General features: G+C 42.9%; 2 protein-coding genes across 9 annotated transcripts in view; one reads left to right on the forward strand and one right to left on the reverse strand.

Moving 5' to 3' along the window:
* CAPN7 (calpain 7) overlaps nucleotides 1-10,705 on the forward strand; it is a 35,687-nt gene extending 24,982 nt beyond the window's left edge. For 4 of the 5 annotated variants that reach the window (XM_040590049.1, XM_040590051.1, XM_040590050.1 and 1 more), the window contains 5 exons: nucleotides 1,484-1,629; nucleotides 2,304-2,366; nucleotides 5,130-5,260; nucleotides 6,393-6,485; nucleotides 6,567-10,705. In XM_040590049.1, the coding sequence (XP_040445983.1) occupies nucleotides 1,484-1,629; nucleotides 2,304-2,366; nucleotides 5,130-5,260; nucleotides 6,393-6,485; nucleotides 6,567-6,711 (578 nt within the window). In that variant the 3' untranslated portion in view covers nucleotides 6,712-10,705. The remainder of the gene's footprint in view (nucleotides 1-1,483; nucleotides 1,630-2,303; nucleotides 2,367-5,129; nucleotides 5,261-6,392; nucleotides 6,486-6,566) is intronic. The other variant, XM_040590053.1, reaches the window with a different exon arrangement.
* A 1,107-nt stretch (nucleotides 10,706-11,812) lies between these two features.
* SH3BP5 (SH3 domain binding protein 5) overlaps nucleotides 11,813-21,269 on the reverse strand; it is an 84,682-nt gene continuing 75,225 nt past the window's right edge. For all 4 annotated transcript variants that reach the window (XM_040590055.1, XM_040590056.1, XM_040590057.1 and 1 more), the window contains 4 exons: nucleotides 19,688-19,730; nucleotides 17,524-17,743; nucleotides 13,987-14,247; nucleotides 11,813-13,287 (listed from right to left, as the gene is read on the reverse strand). In XM_040590055.1, coding sequence (XP_040445989.1) covers nucleotides 13,106-13,287; nucleotides 13,987-14,247; nucleotides 17,524-17,743; nucleotides 19,688-19,730 — 706 coding nt within the window. In that variant the 3' untranslated portion in view covers nucleotides 11,813-13,105. The remainder of the gene's footprint in view (nucleotides 13,288-13,986; nucleotides 14,248-17,523; nucleotides 17,744-19,687; nucleotides 19,731-21,269) is intronic.

Here is a 21,269-nt window from a genome sequence, read left to right on the forward strand (position 1 = left end):
GATTTGGACTTGCTTTTACAGATAGGGAACCACTTCAGAGCCGAGGTTGCATTCATGCAACACATAATAGCAACAGTTAATTAGACAGTAGCTTTTAAAGCTTTTTTCACTAAAGAGTGGAATTTGTGTGGGTTTTCCTATTGGAATGGCTGGTAAGGGTTGTATTGCTCACCTCTGGTCTTGCTCGGGGAACTGGTCAGCGGAGTTCACTTAGAATCCAAGCTGTCTGTCTGTGGAAAGCATCTCTGACCTGACCAAGTCATGTTTTTGCGAGAGCTGATCTTGTTAAAGCATCTGCTTCTCCTTACAGCTCAAGACTTGCTTCTGGTGTTGCCAGTACTTGTAGCAGTGCTGATAGTACTTGTCCTACTGAAAACATTCTTAAGTGGGCAAACCAAACATTTGTATAGTGGAGGGAGTTGTTCAGTTGTGCTTGAAAGAGAGAGTCTCCCAGCAAGACCACTAGCGAGAACTGGATGATTCATGTGTTTTGTCTTGCTACCCAAGCTCGTTTATAAACTTTTAATCTCACGAGCTCCAACTTGTTTAAAACCTTTTTCCGTGGAAATAGATTGGTCAAGCTGCAGTATTATTTTTACCATCTGTTAAAATGAGATCAGAACAAAGCAATTTAATCCTTTGGCAGTGAGGCTGAGATTTCCCATTCCTAAGCTTCTCATTGTTTTATATTAATCCTTTCCCCTCTCCCGTGTTGTTTTGTGGAAGAAAATAAAAGGACCTGATCCGAGGCCTATTGAAGCAATTGGCTAGACTTGTTCCTGCTTCACTGAAATTAAAAGAAGTCTGGAAAGAACCAGTTAGGGGCCAAATAACAAATTAGAGTGTCTAATTGTAAAAGCAAATATTTGGGATCTTTATAATAAGTACTGCATGAACATTGGTACTGGGATGCAACTAAATCTGTGTAATGATCACAAGGATTTGGGGGGTGGAGAGAGAGAAAGAGAGTGAGTTAAATCAAGGTGTTTTAAAGTCTTGTTTACCCAGTGGCCAAAGATTTTGGCAGATGGCATTCTGGAACTGTCTAGCCAATGGAGAAGGAACAGGCGACTCGGAGAGATTTTTAGGGTGCTTGAACATTCCTTATCTTTCTCTTTAAATTTCAACATAATTGCAGTAGGTCATCTTTGAATAGTGGGAAACACTGGTTGACCCTGGTGAGAGATGGATAAGCAGGTTTCGCAAGTCACAGAATTTAAGCTGTACTTTCAAGCGCAGAATTTGTGTCCTGTCATGTGTGATGTACCTCTCCTGAAAATAATAGTTGCTTTTAAGATTATCTGTCCTAGTTAAGAGTAAATCTTGAGGCTCTCTTGAGAGCATTCAGGTCTGTTTACAGTCTAACCTGAGTACCAACAACCTGACTTTGTTAGCAAAATTCACTGATACAAAATGGCTAAGAAGTTTACCATGCTGGGGCATTTTTTGATCAGGGAAAAGTGTTCATCCTTTTCTTTTTCAGCTGATCCTCCTCCATATATTGATGGTATCCGGATCAACAGTCCTCATTATCTGACCAAAATAAAGCTGACCTCTCCAGGACCCCATACGTTTACCTTAGTGGTGTCCCAGTATGAGAAACAAAACACTATCCATTACACAATCAGGGTATGTGCTGTTGGCTTCATAATGAATGTAAACAATTAAAAATGTCCTTTATTTGTAAGTTTGATTTTAAAAGTTGACTTCTAGATCAGCATTGTTATTTTGGGGAGGGAGGCTATGAATGATGGAGCAGAACTACTGGATGAAGTGTTAAATAATGTTCTCCTTTTGTAGTTAAGACAGTATAGTGTGTATGGTTTTAGTAATGAAATCAGCTGAAAAATACTTTATCTCCTAGAATAAAAAAATAACATCTGTTTATAGGCAAAGCATTGACTCTCTGTGTGTCCAAAAGAAGTCTATTTTAGATCCCAGTTAAGATCTGAAGTTTTTTGACTTCTCTTAAGCCCTTGGACTCAGTATGTGGATTTTTCTGTAACTGCTGAGTCATGTGATGATCGATGCTAGATGTCTGTCTTTGTCAATGGAAAAAAGTAAAATGCAGATTGTTTCCATTTTGCTTTTGCTAAGAAAAAATTAAACGGAACTAAGTCTTACTAGTCCCAGCGCTGTTTGGATTCTGAGTTTTGGACAGGGCTGTCTGATAAGTAATATAGGCATGTGGAGAACAAGTATCTAAAAATGATGTGTAGGCAATTCTGCTTTTTTAACATGTCATGATTTCATATGAAAAGTGCAAGATGCATGTGTGACCAGCTGATTCTTTTACAATGCAGGTGTATTCCTTGTGCAAGTTCACCTTTTCCCAGATTCCTACACCTTACACCATTTCCAAACGGGTAAAGAAATATTTTTTTTTCTGGATAATAGTTTATCTGGATTGTTTAACTGTAAATTATTTGTAAATTATTTAACTGTAAATTAGTAATTATTTGTTAAACTGATAACAGCTTAACTGGAAAATAATTCTGGTTTGTCTTTTCCGTATTTGAGTTGTACAAGGTTTTTAAATAAATTTTTATACTACTACCCAAAAATGCCAGCTTCTAACAAATGAAACTTCTTAACTAAAGCTTAATCTAAGCATTATTAGCACAAGATCAATCCTGTGCTTAAGTTACATAGAATTTGCCCGACTATTAGCTGCATTGTTAGCAGAATTCATACCGACATAAAAGGCCGTGGGCTGGCTCGCTCTGTTCACACCGTTCTGTGTGAACGGGGGCTTGGCTTTCACCAGCATTTGGTATGTATGCCCCACCTTCGTTACACTGTGTTACTATAGCTGTACCATTGCTGATACGCTGTAAAGCCACTGTAGAATAGAATGGCCTTTAGAATAACAATCTGTACCCTAGTATTTAATTACTCTGCAGAGATCAGATTGCAGTAGTACTACTGCAGAGTAAAAACGCTGCAGAAGTGTTTCTCTTTTTTTCCCTTGAGAGAATCACATGATTTCATTGGGGAAAATCTCTTGGCATGATGGGTATCTGTAGCAAGACCATGCCAAATGGACTTACTTAGGATGGCAATATCACAACGTGTTACTTACTGTTCCTAAATTTTGTGAAGACGTCTCAAAGGTCTGTAGAATTGGGATAAGCGCTCACGTTGCTGAACAGGATCAAAGCAATCTGCCCACGGTGCTTTTCACGTAGAAATGCTCCCTGATAGTACAGCAGCAGGGGCAAGAGCAAAAAAACTTGACCGAAACCAAGTAGGAAGCCCAGGCAGTTTTGGGGCCTGCTGGTGTTGATATTTCAGCTGTCAACACGAGCTGCAGTTATACTTTCAGCTGAAGTATAAATGTAGCCAAGAGCTCACAGGATGAAGTAACTCTTGCATATTTTCACGTATTAGCAATTTCACCATCAAGAAAGAGTAAGCCAGCAGCTTCTACCTTTAAGCTCTGTACCTACCATGCATACCCTATATGCATACATGGGGGAATCCTACTGTAGGTAGAAGTCTTCAGTCCAAACAGTAACTTCCTCAGAAAGTGAGGAACAAGGCTAGTTTGAACCACTGCGGCAGAGTCCATTTTCTAGGACACTCATGCCTGAAGCCGGGTGCATTACTTTGTGATCAGGGAGGCATGCTGGCTTGCAGCTAGGCTCTCGAGTCCAGATAGTGTTTCGTACCAGCTGTTATTTCTGGAACAGCCCCATGAAGCTAGCCTGTGCTGGAGAATGGTAACTGGCTATAGAGAGCCCTGGGAACAGCGAGATGATTTGCTTGGTTCTTCCAGAAACCACGGCCCTCTTTAGCTCTTAAAAACAGGGCTTAGTTTGGGGGAATACTTTAAGAGATCAAAAAACTCATTGAATGTGACCAGCCTGTTTGAGGCGGTTGTGTTATGTTTCAAAATAGAATTAAGTATGTGGAAACCTCCTGTTAATTCTTTGAAGATGTCTGTCTAGTATTTAAATAAAAGGCATGTTCTGTCTATCCAAGGACAGCTCTCTCTCCACGATTAAATACAAAAAGTTAGTTGCTTGTGCTTATTGGGTGCTGGCTTAGCAGTTACCATACTTAAAAACAAGCAGACAGATAACTTAATTCACAGTTTACCAGTAAAAGCAAGTTCTGCTAGATGTCTTGTACTACAGTGGAGGGGTCACCTCTGGAGCTCACCAAGCCCTAGGGGGATTCCTGGAACTAAGTGCAGCAGAGATGAAAAAGGCCTGGAAAGCTAACAACACACAGCAGGTTTTGGTTCCGGGGTAGTAGCATGGTGGGGGGAGAAATCCCCCTTGCTTCCTGACTTGCCATGTTTGATGCTTTAGGATGCTGAGTGTGTCCAAACTAAAATAACAAGAAAAAACGTTGCTCCTTGCTGAACTGACAGAAAGGGGAGGGAAGTAACAGGAGAAATGGATCTCTGCTATAAATTTGTGTGAATGCTTGGCATGTCTTACAAGTCTAACCTCTCAGTTTAATGACTAGCAGGAGGAACTTGCAAACAGATGGCCTGTTTCTCAGTGTCTGAGCAGCATTTTTCCTTTTGTATGTCTTTGTCCTTGCAGAATCTGTCCTTATGGATACCTTGTCCCTGTAATGCTGCCTCTCAGAGTGCTTATTGGTGAACAGACAGGGCTGGAGGCAGTGATTTCAAAAGCAAAGGTTACAACACAAGTAGTGTTGCACTTCCTGTACTGCTGTCAGTTCTCATTTAGCGCATCAGAGGAGGGTCCGAGGGGGACAAAAAAACCTCAACAAATCTGCATAGTCCAGTAGTTGTGGGATACATGGCAATATACATCTTCCATCAGATGCAGTTTGTCATAGTCAGAAACAGTCACTCATTACTTACCTAGTATAAGCTGAAAAAATACAGTATACTTTTAAGGTATTTAAGGCTTTGATCAAGATGGGTGCGGGACTGCAGTGAAGCCTTCTGAACACTTAACAGTCTTTCACTTGCACTTTAAAATTAGGAGTGAGTACTAAAGTCAGTGACCTCTTTAAAAAAAGTGACCTCTTTTAAAGTCAGCGACCTCTTTAAAGTGAGAGGAGCCTCTAATCTTGTTTGTGTGTATACATAAGCAATACAAATCCTCAGGATACGAGGTATTTTCTGTACTTCTGACTTCTTTCAGGTTAATGGACAGTGGAAAGGTCACAGTGCTGGAGGATGTGGAAATTTCAGAGACACATACAAAAATAACCCCGTTTATCAATTCCAGCTGGACAAGAATGGGCCATTACTAATTGAGCTACGGGGACCAAGGTTTGTAGAGAATAACCATGCATCAACACAGCAAGGGTATTACATGCTAAAGATAAAGCTCCCTGAAAATCCAGAAGACAAGGTGTGGGAGGTGGCTCAGGCTAAGTGCTATCTATGTTTCTAACTTCACCATCAACGGTGACTTAAACCTGCATGTCTGCTACTGAGGAAATCCTTGATCTACAAGGGAAGCAGAAACCTTTCTCCTTAGCTTCAGGATCTCAGCAGAGTGAGGCCTTGCATAGAAGGGAAGACGGTACTCTTTCTTCCTCTAAAAATTAAATCACAATCGTAATTCCTTTTCTTCTGTAGCAGAACTAATATGCAAGGTACTGAACCCCTACAGGCTGTCAGACAATGGCCTATGTAGTAGCTTCAGCTCTGAAAGTGCGTTTACTCTGCCACTAGCCGGCCAGGAGAAGTATTGGATGTCAGTGCCCTGTGGAGTAGATCTACACAGCTTGAATTCCTTCGGCAACATTCAGTCTACCTCAAAATACCGGTATACAGTGCTTCTAAATAGCAACATCTGACATGCCCTCAAGTCTTTATCCTTTGCAAAGGTGCACCGTGGGCCTCACAAAATGGTAGCATGTCTCTATCCATCCTCCCCTCTTTGAGGAAACTCCTCCTCTCTGAAACGAAGATGAGTACTAAGTGGCTATACTGTTCTGTTAATTAAGTGGGGTTTTGTATGCACTTATTTCTGCGCTTGTGGATCGTATCTGAGTAGTTTGAATGACAGGGGCAGCGGTGCCTGTCACATGCATTAAAAGCTAGCAGTGCAACATGAGCAATTCTGCCGAGATCGTGGATGCTGATTTCTCTTACTGATCACCCCAGGATTGATGTGGCATGGCACCAGCGTGTGTCACCTCAAGTTTAACTACCTGAAGTCTGCTTAAATGCAGAGGCAGATTTCTAGCATGTGTAGTTCCAAATCTGAAGTGTGTTCTGTCTTTCTCCAAATTCTACGTTCATGTTGTGGTAAGCTTGACTTAAAGTTTGTCACAAATGTGGCAGAACTTTTAGATGTCTTCCAGTTACACTGTGTAGTTGCTAATAAATAGCCCTTTTTGTGGTAACCCTGATGACCTGAATAACTGAAATAAGTCTGTCACATCACTTGCAGGCAATACAGTGTTGGCTTTGAACTCATCATGGTCTCAACAGTAGGAGATCCTGGTTCCTACGGCTTTCAGAAAAAAAGCAGTGGTGACTACAGGTAATACTCGCTTCATGAAGTCTTAAAGTTTTGAAACATACTGCAGATGTCGGTTCTAACAGGTAGTTTCTTTTATCATAGGTGTGGATTTTGCTACTTGGAAGTGGAGAACATATTTTCTGGAGTTTACAACATTATCCCCACCACATTTCTGCCTCAACAAGAGGGTCCTTTTTTCTTAGATTTTAACAGTGCTACTCCTCTTAAGGTATTACAGCTGCAGTGAAGAGACAGATCTGCGCATAACTGTTTGAGGTGTTTTTGATGTGAGAACAGGACAACTCTTACTACACATCTGCATAAAAGAAAATTACATTCTAAGGTTGTAGCCGAAAGCATGAAATTACTGATTTGCCAGTTAATTGTGGTAGACAGCTGTGGGTTTTGCTGCTATGGTATTGGAGTGAGCACTATTCAACAGGCTTGTGAACAGGCTAAAACGCTTATAGGCAAATGAACTGGCAAAACTCTATTGCAAATTTTTCCACACTTCAAATCAAAGTTTAGTGAGTTAAGAGTAAAACTACCATTGAAATTCTCTTCTCCCAAAATACAGGGTATAAGGGTTTAAGACTTTATGCTTAAAAGTAAACATGTAAGGCAAAAAGTATTGTGTATTCTGCTTATTCAGTCTCAGGACCAAATAGCTTTTACTACATATTTGAGCTGCTATCTTGAATGTTTTCAGCATTGAACTAGTTCTCACAACTAAATGTAAGTTTACTACTGCTGAGCATATACTATTCCAAACTAACACGTTCAGCTTATCTAGAATATGTACATAGGAATAAAGGAAAAGGAAGATTCTGGCTTTAGCCATTTTTGAAAGAAAAGCAATGGCTTTTTCACTCGTGTTACATGTACTTTGAGAGCTGTTGATTTCATATCTGTATTACTTTAGTACATAATAATATTACGGCACAAAGTACTCCATGGCTTTCTTCCTACTAGCTGTAATCCAGATCAGCAGTGAAAACAGGAGGTTAGCCAGCAGTAGCATACAGACAGTGCCGCATGCCCTTTGTTCAGCAGGTGTGAAAGGTTCTCAGTGAAAGGTGCACTGTAAAGAGTCTCTGCACCTACTGAGGCAGTGAACTACCCACCATCAGCATCCCAGCAAAGAAATGTTTTATTCTCATAATTTTGATAAATATTCAGCCTGTAGGGGAAGGATCATTTAAACCGCTCCCCCTAATAAACCATGGCTGTAAGAAATGCACTTGCCGATCCCATTATACAAGACTTCTTTGAAAAGATACCTTTCTCCTTGTAAGATGAAACCAGTGAATGAATTGAACACGTGGCCAGTGTTGTCAACAGAAGTAGGGTCAGAGTTCTCAAGAAAATCGTGGAAGTAGGAGTTGCAGAACAAGATTTTTTTAGAAGCCCAATGTATGTGCTCTTCCTCTGGAAGATCTATATATGTTGTATCTGAAGGTACCTAAAGGTAACAGAGCTTTTAATGTAAAAGTACTAACTGCCTCACAGATTCTAAATGGATTATTTTTTGTTGTCCTAAATTTTGGCAGACTTAAAATTCCACTATATTTGACAGCTGGGGGAGAGGGTGGTTTAAAAACAGCTATAGGAAGTTCTTTGCCCGTTCAGAGGGTTTGGCAGTTTTTCCAAGCATAAAGGTAGCATTTTCTTATTTTAGAGCACAGGTGCCATTTGGTCATTGGGAAACTGAGCACACGTGCTACAGGAGCACCAGAAATACCTGTGGGCTAAAATTATTACCATAAAAGTTTGCTATTAGCCCTCTCCAGAAAGTACAAGATACTCTTGTTTCATTTCCTTCATCAGACAGCTGCTTAACAAATGTCTAGCTTTCAAAGGGCACTGAAGGCACATGCCTCTGACTGCACTTCTCTCAAAGACCATCTGGGCTAGAAAATTTACGACAAGCGTGTCAGAGTGTGACTCTACCTTTTTTTTGCAAGGAAGTTTCTGATGATTATTGCCACAAATCAACAGAGGGAATGGCGTGGGTACAAGCTGAGTGAAAAACAGATGGGGTTCTTTGTTGTTCTCCTTGGCTTTTGGAGTATGTGCCAAGGCCTGCTTCAGCCCTACAAAATCAAAATTTCATACCACTCCTGTTTTCCCTACAAATTTGTGTTAAGTTTCTAGCTCAGACTAAACCAGAGTAGTAATGGCTCCTGCATATATTTTATCACCTATGAAGTTAGAGATAATTAGGAAGTCTCAACTGAGTATCTTTTTGACAGCACAAAAGGCAGATGCCAGAACTGCCAGCTTTCAGTACTAAGTTCTTGCACATCCTCTGCTATTTGGGATCAAGCTGGTAGACTTGCCTACAGTAAAATCTGTTGTTGTTCTTCTGTAGTTTGTTTCTACTCTGCGGGAGGGGGGGTTCTGTCTCTTACACACACACCCAATTCTGGATGAAACAAGCATAAGGCTCAGCTTCCATACTGTGCTAAACTAAAAGCAATGAATATACTCACTCTCTCTTAATGCCAGGGCAAGGCATTAAGGCCAAAGGCTCCTATCTGTACCAGGATACAATAACATGTTTTACACATTACAGTACAGTCAGTGGATTTGGCTTATCCCCATAAATGCACAGGATTTAAGCCTTAGTATCAGTGTCCTTTATAACACAAGTCCTATTCAAATATTGCACCAATTAGCTACAAGAATACCATGCTGTACGTTTCCTTTCAGATATAGGGCAGAATACTCAGGTGGAGTATTTAAAAGGAAATACAAAATAGTCTCAAAAATTCTAGTCTACAGGTTCTGGTTGTGGCAAATGAGTTTTACAACAAAGCTTTCTCTTAGGAAGAAAAGTTCATGTAAGCACTTATGACTTGCTTTGATATTTTCTGTCAAATACATGCTTCTATATTTTTTTTCTAGAAGTAAATCTGGAAAAATTATTGAAAAGTGAACTAATCCTTAGATTTTTCAACAGCCTCAGGTCAATATCTAGGTTAAGCCTTTCTTTGCCCTATACCATTTAGCATTTTTTGATCCATATGACATACAATAATTCCATGGTTGTATCAGCATCTAATGTGATGCAGCAAGACTTTCAGAAAGGAATAAGGCTGCATGTGCAAAAATTTAAATAGCTGCACAACAGCTCAGGCTGTTACAAATGTACATTGGTCATTATGATGCACCTCTTGACCCTTAAGTCTTCTCTGCCTGTAAACGTGTAATTCAGGTTTTTAAACATTAAAATAGAAAGACTCATAAAACATACCATCAAGCATCCCACACGCATAAATTGTTTGTCAGACACTGTACAAAATGAGGGTGATAACTGACAAAACAAAAGCCAGTTGGTTTAAGGGTCTGTAAGAGGATTTACACTTTCTTCAATTCACAAAGGAAAGACTACTTACAAAGAAATTATTTTTAATTTTCTATCAGTGGCACAGAGGGATAACTAGAGATTGCCTCTTCAGAAGTTCTGACATTCTCCTCACATGCTGCACAACCTTTCCTGTGTGGTTTATTTAAAAAAAAAAACAAAAAAAAAAACAAAACCAAACCCAACACACCTTCTTTGAAGCTGCATACAAGACCCCATAATGCTGCTATTTATAGTTCAGGACAAGACACGCACCCCAAAGCCCACACATCCCCCAGTTTGTTTTATTAGGGAGGCAACAAGTTAGTCCTCCATTAATCCAAGCCATCAGCTCTCAAAGACTCAGTGAGAGGTCATGCCATAGATGAATGGTATGAGCAGCTTCCATCCCATCTGCCCCATGCGTCTGAGATTCAGTTCTAGTTCCCTGATGCAAGTTTCTTGTAACTTTTGTAAAGCAATTATGCACTTGACCATATAATCTATGCGGTATTTGAACAGCCGATTATTTAGAATTAAGTTTACGTACACACAGTAGAGGGTTTTGACATTCAGTCAACAAGGACATTTAAATTGTTTGATAATACCAAAGAGAAGCAGAATTCCTAGGTTAACATCATTGTTTATACATTCTCACTTCAGGGCAGCTGAAGTGATCACGTGTACTTTGATACATCAGAAGCTTATTTTTATATCCATGAAGGCAGCTACCATAGTGTCACACTTCAGCATGCACAAAGAGCTCCAACAGAAAAGTAGCTGGAGAAAGCTTGTTCATTTGCCTGTACTCCATAGTGATGTGTGTTCATTTAAGTTTGTCATATTTATCATTACGGCTTTTATGAAGTTTAAAATAAAATGAGTTTTCCATTAATTTATTAGACACGCAGCTGGGCCTGTTTGCTTGCACGTCTGAAAGGTGATTTACCTGCCAAGCCTGAGGGCAGACTTGCTGCAGCAGAAGGCTGCAGCAAGATCTTTACACAAATCTTGCAGAAGTATGGTGTAAAAGCAGGTTCCACACCCTTTTGAACTTCCTGATCAATGTTTTTACCCTGCAGAGCTAAACCCAATCAGCACATAAGCAAGGCAGCACAGAGCTATTTTTATATCCTGTTCAGCATAAAATCAATTCATTGCCCAAGTGCAGGGATTTTAGGTTTCCAGTCAGAACTGGCAAGATGGGAGGCATAAACTGGCAAGAGCGGTTAACAAAACAAAACAAGAAAAACACACACACCATCAAAAAAACACCCAAACAACCCAGAAAGATGTAACGGGTTGACTGGCAAGTCTGCAAAAATAAGATACTCAACCACAAATACCTCTGCTAATTTTTCTAACTGTATGCAGCACAGACAATAGTTTAACTACAAAAGTCTAAGCAAAAATATTTAGTGCCACGTGGCATTTCATATTGAATACTGTCAGTCTTGGCTTTTTCCCCAAGTAATGGCCACATCAGAAGTTGGAACCACAGACTTCTTTCCTAAGCATTTACTGGGCTGGGAAACGCTAGCAATGGAAGAGTGAAGCCTTCAGGTCTTCAGAAGATGTAAATGTATAAATATTTAAAGCTATTACAGCTTAACAGCTATAACATGTTGAATCTAATTTTTATGAAAATGCGTTTCTTTACCTCAAATCCTTTACGGCCTCACAGCGAATTTCAGCGGCATGAAGTACAGAGGTTTCATGTAAGCAAATACCTTCCTTTTTTCTGCATACCAAGGAATTTTGGAAAACTTGACTAAAGCTGTGGTCTCACGCCATTCAGAATAAAAACTGAACCACATATGCAGGGATCCAGGAAGCTGGAAGGAGGTAACAAGTTGTCCACATACCACGAGGGAGTCCGATACCAGAGTGTCATGGGGCTGCAATCTTCAACTGGAAGTGGATATTTAAAGACTAAACTTGCTGTGGGAGAAGATTCAGTTCTTGACACTTGAGATAAGACTTCACTTGCACAGACTCAAAATGTGGAAAACAAAAATGTTTACTGTAGTGTGAAGAATCTTACATTAACTTTGAGAATAGATACACAAGCTGTGGCAGGAACAAAATACAACAGGACTGCAAAAACATAGACTAGAAAATACTTTGGGCAATACTAAAATTAACAATTAAAATCCCATCAAATTAACAATATAAACTGATGTTTTAGATAAAATGGTGCTTTCAGAAATGCTTAGCCACCAAAACTGAAGAGTCCTAGGATTTTTACTACCACTTATTAGCATAATTACCAGACACTACTACTGCCTAACAGCTGCTGGCAAAACATGCCCATGCCCTTTCTAGTTTTATTGAACACTTTCTCTAGGGCATACTAAAATCCCAAGTCCCTTTAACAGTTATAAAACCCCACACAGTACAACTTACGAAGAAGCTTAAGAACACACTGTCAATCTACACTGGCAATTCCTTTTCTTCATGCATATTTCAACGGCGAATCCCTTATCATAACTGTCCTTGAAAACATCTATGACTTCCATTTTTGAGAAAAAAAAACCCACTTAAAGTGCTGAAAAATAATACTTCACTTCAGGGGGGAGGGAGGGGGGCGGGGGAAGGGCAAGGGGCCTATCAACTCTTTTTGGTCACTGGGCATCACCCTTAAGATCCAAGCCAGACTTGGGAAGGTGGCTAGAAAGGGCCTGCCACCGCTGAGCGTTACCATTGCCTATCTGTCTGTCCCAACACTGTTTTTTGTAGGCACGACTCATCTTTATCCTTTCTGTGAGCACCAAGGGAAGAGTGAAGGCTTTTAGACACCACACATGCAACAGCTTTCCTGTATACAAAATATTTCTACAGTTTCAGCATAATACAGACAAATACAGATGTTTAAAGAATATGCCACTTGTACTCAAGAGATCCACTGTATCTAAAGAGCATTTCATTCTACAAAACTGAAGCCAAACTGCACTGGGCAAATGTTTGGCTTGAATTTCAGGCCCCCCCAACTGGCATGAATTTACATGGGAATATTACTAGTTATTGCTTCAGCCAGGCTGCTACAAAACAATTTACAAAGTCTGTGAAATATGAGCACAGCTTAAACATTTGATAACTTGTCCGGCCTACAAAGGATTTACTGAATAAAAACTCCAGCCCTCTACATCAATTAGACTTCTTAGTGCAGTTTTAAATTCTTAGAGTAAACACTTAAGATTTGGCATATATTATTGGCACAATGTTCTTCAAACACCTAGAAGTTCATGTATAAATATTTGTACTCCCATTAATCAGGACAGGGCAAAAGGAGGACTCAGCCAATCTGGGCAGCTTTTCTGCCAGCGCATATTCCCTCTTTGATTTTCATGCACTGAAGGGAGAGCTGCTTCATTCGGTTATCCAAAGCCAGCCCTTCAGTGGAGCTGCTCCTGCTGCTGCTCCTATTCTTGTTCACTCTGTCGCTTGTCTTGTTCTCAGCCCCTTCTGCCCTATCCCCTGCAAAGAAAGGATTAAACTACATGTTAAACCTGGATTTCATTCTGTAACTTAAGCTTCAAGTGGGTGCCTCTGCAGCTTCCTTTGCCAAAGAGTGAAAAAAAATAAATATATAGGAGCAGGAGCAAGATGCTTTAACAAAAACGAAGTTGGCCTTCCAAGCCATGTACATCTTGTGCACTGCATCAGCAAATTACAGTATAAACAGCCTTAGGTTGGAGAACACAAAGAGCAGTGGTAATCCTCTAGTCTGAGCTTATCAGCAAGGGCTGGCACAGCCTGCAAGAGGTTCCTTTCGGCACGTTATTTGTTTGGGTTTTTTTCCTGGGAAGCAGGATTTTCAGCAAAACAACCAACCAAAAACACAACCACCAAAAAAACCCAACTAAACTCAGATTTTCCTTAAAATAGATGTACCATCAGAATCCCACTGATCGCTGATTTTGTGAGAAACCTCAAACCCCTCCACTGAGACAGAACTGGGGAACCTTCCCAGCCAGGAGAACAATAATTAAAACATTTTAGATGTCATTATTAACTGCGAGATGCAGGGCCTTCAAGAACCGCCTTCCCCAAAGATGCGGCCAGCGGGTCAGAGCTCAGTAAGCTGGCGATATGCCTAGGGGAGCTGAGAAGGTTTTCCTGCTCCCTTTAAAAAGCTGAAAAGCATTGGCCCAGGACGTATCCAGCTGTGCGTACCTCTTTCAGCTTCACACTCGGGGGAGGATGCCCCGCTGCATTCGCTTCGGGGGCCAAGGACAGGAAAGAGCATCCCAAACTCTGAGAGGGATACAGGGCTGGGCAGATCCAAGCTTCCAGGTCGCGTCGCAGGAGGAAACTGAGTGGGCACCTCACAAGGACTCGTAGCACCAGAGCTGAAGCTGGACACTGACTGAGTTTCCGAATCTTCTTCGGATATGAAGCTGCTGCCATTATCATCCTCAAACACTTCTGAAGCCACTGCAATGTTCAAAGAATATTTCAGTTAGCAAGGCTAACCCCTCCAGGCACCTTCCCGGGCAAAGGCAGTTTCTCAGGTTTGCATCTTCTGCACATGCATGCACTGCTAACCCGCGGGCTGCCTCTTCTCATGCTCTGCCCCCTTTGCAAAGCCTTAACCCAGCATTTCATACGTGGATTATGAAGGCCTGATTCTGCTTTGAGGAACAGCACACCTGCCAGCCATGCCATGCAAGAGCAGCTCTACACTAGCTACTGCTCCTCATGCCAAGATGCTTTTGGATTTTTACTGTCCCTGGTGCCCCCTGCCTAGCTGGCCTTGTTCTCTTGTGGTCTGTGGTACCTAACTTAGGCCAGTGCCTAGTCCCATGTGCCTGCCTCACCCAGCACCATCTTGACCCCAGCACAGACTCCTGGCTCCAGGGGCAGATTGCTTCCACCTTATTTTCCCACTTTCGGAGTTAAAATCCAGCACGATCTCCCAAGATCTCTTTTTGGATGAGGATCACCAAGCAACACCAAATTAAAAAAAGCCCCAGCCACACATACAATTTTCCTTGTTCAAGTTTGCTCAGATCTGAATTCTAGTTAAAGCAAACCAACTCCAAACTCTCTGGCTAAACCAGGCTGCTGGGTCTTTGTTAGCAACAGGAGGAGAAATCCATTAAAGAAGGTTCCATTTTGTGCGACATAGGGGTGTAGGTTTTGCTAAAATTCAACATTTTTCAGTCTTGGCTCATTGCAGGATGGGGACCTATGAACTAAAGACTTCTGCATACAAGTAGTCCCACCAGGATCAGAAGGTTTTTTAGATGCATCAGCCTCTACACAACAAAAGCGTGTGCTGGAATCACACTGGTCTAAAGTAGTCCCACAAATAGCAAGACATTTACAGTGACCTGAGGTTATCTTCAATTACACCTTGCAATTCCTGCCCTTGTTAGAGAGACTCAGAACCGCCTTGAAAGAGCAGCAGGAGCCAAGCAGGAGCATTAACACAGTGGCTCAAAGAAGTTTCAAAATAGTTCTTCGGTTACCCTGGCAGCCTGGGGCTCACATGCACCACTCGGACACGAAGGGTGCCAACAGAGGCAGCTACTGTCATAGCTATTGCAAGGAGGTCCAGCCTCTTTCTGCTGTATTTGCAGATTCCAGAACTGTACTTGCACATCAGAATTGACCTAAAAGGCTTCAAACATAAAACTGATAACAGTTTATCCACCTTCCTGAGCCCCTTCCAGGGGACTCTGTGCTCAGAGACAGTTTGTGGTTTGGGTTTTGTTGGTTTGTTTTTAATGATGTCAAATCCAAAACTGCAGAGCTGCCTTTCTTCTCACTTGCTTTGTTTTACCAATATACGGTGAACAATACAGGTAACTGCAGGGGGTGAAAGCAAAAAAAAAAAAAAAAAAAAAAGGTTGGGCAAAAAAGATGTTTCCAATTACAGGAGTCCTCTACTTGGCAAGAAGCAGCGACACTAGCCAGTCTACAAGCGGCACAACTTAAACTGTAACTTACTCATCACCACCTAAACTTACTATAACACACAGGAGCATCTGCTAGGGCCAAGAAATTGTTGCTGATGATTTGGTGTATTATTCAACTCCAGCAGACATAAATCACGATACAAAGGACCTTGGTGGAAAGCCCCCCACGTTAACAATGCATGAGAGCTGCACCTGTCAAGGCTATTTTGGTTACGATGTCTTGCAGGCTGCTAGTCCTGCCCAGTCACAACCCAGTTCTGTGTTGGCACTAGATGCAACCTGGAGTCCTTCCACCTATGTCAGGCTGTGCAACTCAAAGAGAGGGATAGACCCATGCTGCCAGTCCTTGCCTGCGGCCTCAGCAGCAGCCAGAAGGGCCAGCAGCTTGTTGCTCTGAATTAACTTTCCTGGTTCTTTCTGGCCCTACATACCAGGCCCCTGAACTCCTTCAGCGCAACAAAACCCTCCACTCACTTATACCCAAGGCTCTTGGAAGGCCTTCTGCACAAGGAGGAGCACTTGTGGGTATCCCAAGAGGCAATCTTTGTCTAAAGGAGAAAGGCTCAACTCTGGCTCTCCATATGCAGCCATACCAAAACCACAATGCATCAGCTGGCCCAGACACTGCACCTGCTGTGGCAACTCAGGTCCCAGCTACACAGTACTGAGTGACAGCTCCAGCACATCATGCAAAAACTGCCACTGCAGAGAATGGAGGCCAGCCCAGGGCTGCCTCCCAGCTCTCACAGCACAGATGGGCTCTACTGTGGACCTACGTGGCCCCGCACCAGTACGCACCACTGTCTACAAGGGAACTGCTTATTCAGCCTTCGGGCACTGGGGTTGTGTAATTATGAACTCCTGCAATCCTGACGTAGACTTTTCCCTGCAGAAATGGAGCTGAAATACAAATTAAACTGGGATTTGTGGATCTGGGTAGAAAAAGACTTTCCACGTGAAGAAGGAGAGAAGGTGTCCAGGAGGGAGGAAAAAGTGGGCTACATGGAGTGTTCATCTATCCACTTTCATCCGGAGCCAGGACAAAAAGCGAACTCACAATACAACAGGCCGTTCCAGTGTGTGCAACCCAAGGACCCCACATGCCTAGAGATTAGCTAGGCTTGCAGCTTGCTCAGTGGTTGCTGCTGTCACCCAAGAGAAACATCTCTCACACAGAGCCTCTCAGTGCACTGCATTAGCACATTGCTGCCTCTTTGCTTCCCTTATTCACAGCACACGTGCTCTGCTGAAATCACATATTGACAAAAGATCCTACAGTGCAAAGGAGCTTAACCCTACACCCCTTCTGTGCGAGCATCACGCCTTTCTGTACTGCTGTAGCTCTTCCACAGGCCCAACGCTGCAAGACAAGTGCACGATCCAAAATACCTGTTTCCAAACAGCACCGCCACCTCAACAACCTGGCTGAGTGATCTGCAGCAGCCTGTGACCACTCCAGGCAAGTCACCAACAGCAGCATCACTGGCTTAAAAATAAGAAACATGCTTTGAAGTGCTTTAGTTCTGTTCCTGCCATACAGCACTGTACAAAAAATAACAGTGATGTTAAGGGAAGAGCTGATGCACTTCAACTCACATCCTTCTCCCTTGAAAACTGGCTATTAAAGAATACAATCAACTCCTGTAATAATGAGAAGCGTTACAAGTTAGCCACAGTCCCACAACAGCCAGCAAATTTCAAACTGCAGAACATGCAGATCAACCTTCATCTCAGCATTTCTTAGGACACCCATGGGATATTCCCAGACACGGGAGTGCTCTGTACTCACTGGAGATGGTGTCTGACTCCGGTTTACTTGCTGACAGGTCTTCCACAGAGGTATTGCTCCCTTCAGCACCCACACCACACCCTCGAGGCCCCATGGCAGTGGACCGTCTCCTCTCGTGAATCTCATCTGAGATCATCTCCAGGTTTTTCAAGGCAGTCTTATACTCCCCCTTTGCCAGAGCCAGTTTTGCCTGCAGGTCATCCACTGTTTTCTTCAGTTGCTAACAAGGAAGACAGGTATTACGTGTGCTTTCATTATGAACAACATGCAGTATGCAGTTCTCTGTTGCATATCCACGTGACTTGCTCTGCACAGGCAAGCTAGCATAAACCAGGGTTGGTATCTAGGTGATGGGAGAGTTCATAATTCAAGAACACACCAGCACAAGCAGTGGCACTTGAGAAGGAGACAGCAGCAAAGCAGACAACGGTAGCCAGGGGCTGGGATTACCTCTGGAGTGTGGCAATGGCCCAAACTAAGCATAAACCAGGGGTCCCCTAGTTAACATGCAGGATCTCTTACTAACATGAATGCAGCTCTCAATGGTACGTCAATGCTTATCCTACAAGCACTCCTAAGGGTTTGCTGGCAGCCCCTGCCTGCAGGGCACAGCATGGCTGTGGCTCATCCCTAAAGGGGCTAAGCCTCACTCTCCTCTAAGCACCAGACCCATCACTTCTTGGTTACTAAACTGGTAGATTACAAAGCAGCAACCCTCCAACCCTGACAGCTGTAGTAGAGCAGTTTCCATGCCCCAGGTGCAAAGCCCACTCTACAGGAAGGGCAGAAGTGTTGTACACCTTGTCTCCCAAAGTCAAAACTGCTTGTATAACTGTAGCTGTCTCAACTCTGTTTTATATTGTACATTAAAAGCAATCTGTGCCATCTTTTGCATAGTATTTTACACAATCACCCTGCTTCAGGAAGGCACTGAGCAGCTGTCGTGGAGAAGCAACAGGATCCCAAACAGTGGGCCTGTGCTCACGGAGAAAAGGGGGATTCTCAAAAAATGCCTCCAACCAGAAGGGATTACTGAGCTGGCACCCAGCCCAGGACAGGCAAGGGTGCAACTCCAGCATCAGCTGGCCACAGCTATGCAGGCAGGCAAGATGGAGGAGCAGAGGGCTGCCCAAGTCTGGATCCTGGCAAGTATCTCTGAGGCTTACAAAGCGCTGTTGCATCCCAGGCAGCCCAGGGAAGGGCTCACAAAAAAAAAAAAAAAAGGTGTGGGACACACCTTACATCCCAGGCAAGGAACAGGAATCTTCTTCTAGCTAGGCTCCTGCTGACCTAGCACCCCAGTGGAGCCTTCCTGCACCCATGGCCAACAGTGCAAAGCATTCTCCACTCAGACCCTGTGCACACCCCACACACCTACAGCACCAGCTGCTACCCTTCAACCCAGAGGAGCAAGGCTGCCAGCTTTTGGGGGCCACATGCAGCAAAAGTTACTCAAATAGAGAGTGAGATTCTTGCATTTAAATTTTTAGTGCGACTTTGCTCTCCCACCCCTGGCAGCTCCAAGACCAAGGGCTGTAACAGCAGGGATTACCATCCCATTCACAGCTGCCATGCCCACCCTGGGACCACTGTGCCCTGCAAGGCATGCACTGTGCCCAATCACTGGCCAGACATTGTTGCACTACACAGAGTAAGTACAGTGTAGTGCAGAGATGCCAAAAAAAGCCCTGCAGCAGCCCATCCAGCCAAACCCAAAATCAGAAATTCACATCTGCATGACATTTAGAGTACTACGAGCAGGTTACGTGCTCTGTTAATTGACCCAGTCAGTGAAAAAAGAAGCCCAAGCACAGTTAAACAGTCTGTTGCATAAAACATGGCACAGTCAGACACACACCCCAAAACCTACAACAACAAAACAAACCCCAGAGATTTCAAACTACAGGAAGTAAAGATGGTCAAATTGTATTCGTTTGGTTCTGGAAGTAAGCAGCAGGTTTCCAATAGTCTTATTTCACACCAGGAAGCAAAGCCTCTTTTAGTCTTTTATCTTCTGAATGTGCTTAGCAAATTGCTCAAGAGGTTTTGAATTGAATTTGTTTTATACAGAAATGCAACACAGTTGTCAGAACACTTTAGATGCAATTTCAGTATTTACCGTAAGCACTAAAGAGTTTCAGATCGATCTCAATTACATACGTACCTCTAGTTGTACATAGTACTTTGCCTTGAGTTCAAAATAAGGTCTGTAGAAAAACAAAGAACAATTGTTTACAATCGCTGGAACTGAATGCAGAGTACTGAAGTGGGATTTGGTCTCTTCACAACATTAACATAGCTATTTTGTGTTTCACAGTAACCCTGAGAGACTACTATCTAGATGACAGCACACCTACATGTCCTCTCAATGTCTCTCTTCTCCCCTCTAATGTATCCGTTTCTCATGGGTCTTTTGGCCTAAATACAAATTGCAAAATTCCAGGTAATGGAGTTGACAGCATAATTCCTTCAGACCTAGCTTCTGCAAGATATTTAAATGAAACGTCCAGCTTCAAGTGTAGGCATCCTTTCTGTACCCATCTAACTTCTGAGCCCACAGCACATGTAAAATCCCCACAAGAAGGTGAACCTTAAGACCTCCCCATGTTCAGGTGTGGGGGGGGTGGAGTGGCAGCTCTTAGGTTTTGCAGTGAAGGAGAAGGGATGAAGGGAGGTCAGAGCACCACGTGCAAGGGCACAGCACTTCCCGCCAGTGGCCCACCAGGCACTTCCCTCCCACTGCACAGCTCCCCAGCAGTTTGCTTGGGCACGGAGGACTGTGTCACACCACGTTTGTTTCCCACTATAAACAACAAGACTTCCTTAGAAGGTTGCAGGAGGACAGTGGTACAAGAGGTACAGTACAAAGCCTAGAAATCAGATTCCAGCTTTCAAGTTTTGAAGCCCACAAGCCAATATCATCTGATATAACACTGGGCAGCAAAAAAAGCCCTGAATTTTTTAGCAGGGCTCACTACCCTCCTCACCTCTCAGAAGCTCTCCTGGAAAGTACGGGAGAGAGAAACAGATCAGATATGGTTTTATCTGCAATAGAATGTCAACTACCCTTTCTATTTCTACCCTGACAGCAAGCCTCTTCTGAGCTGTAAATCCTACTGCAGCTACATTTTGGACTGTGTGCCAGAACTCAGGAGTGGCACACAGAAGGCTGTGGCCTTCTGCTCCTATATTCTTTGAAAGGCTGAATTCGCTACACAGTCATACACAAAACTACTAAGTCACATTTCCCTGAGACTAGGTTATTTCGCAGCTTTTATGTTTTTAATCAACCCCCCTACTGTCACTAGGATCACACAGCTGAGTCTGCGGTGTTTCCAGTGACACTAATCCAGCCAAACTGCACCTCTGTCTTCCCTCACTGGGACATAACCCTGGCAAAGTCTACACACAGCTGGACCTGCCAGGCACAAAACAACATTGCAGCTGTGAGTCTGGATCAAACAGTTAAAGGACTCCTATAGCCATACCCCAAAGCAATGGGAGGGCAGAAACACTGACAAAGTGGCACTGCAGGGAAAACAGTGAAACTGACTCACCTCAAATGAGCTGTCTCCCTTCCTTACCCTGGGTGCCAACTGGGAGGGAACAACCAGGCTTGAATCCTAACCTCTCATCAGCTTCCACAGGCTTGGGGGAAAAGTCCCTTCTCTATCAGCAATGTGTTTGTGTGGTGCGGGGAAAAAAAAGTGGGGTTTATATATATATATTTATACGCATGTATATGT

The sequence above is a fragment of the Falco naumanni genome, chromosome 4, assembly GCF_017639655.2.
Source record: "Falco naumanni isolate bFalNau1 chromosome 4, bFalNau1.pat, whole genome shotgun sequence".
Taxonomy (NCBI): domain Eukaryota; kingdom Metazoa; phylum Chordata; class Aves; order Falconiformes; family Falconidae; genus Falco; species Falco naumanni.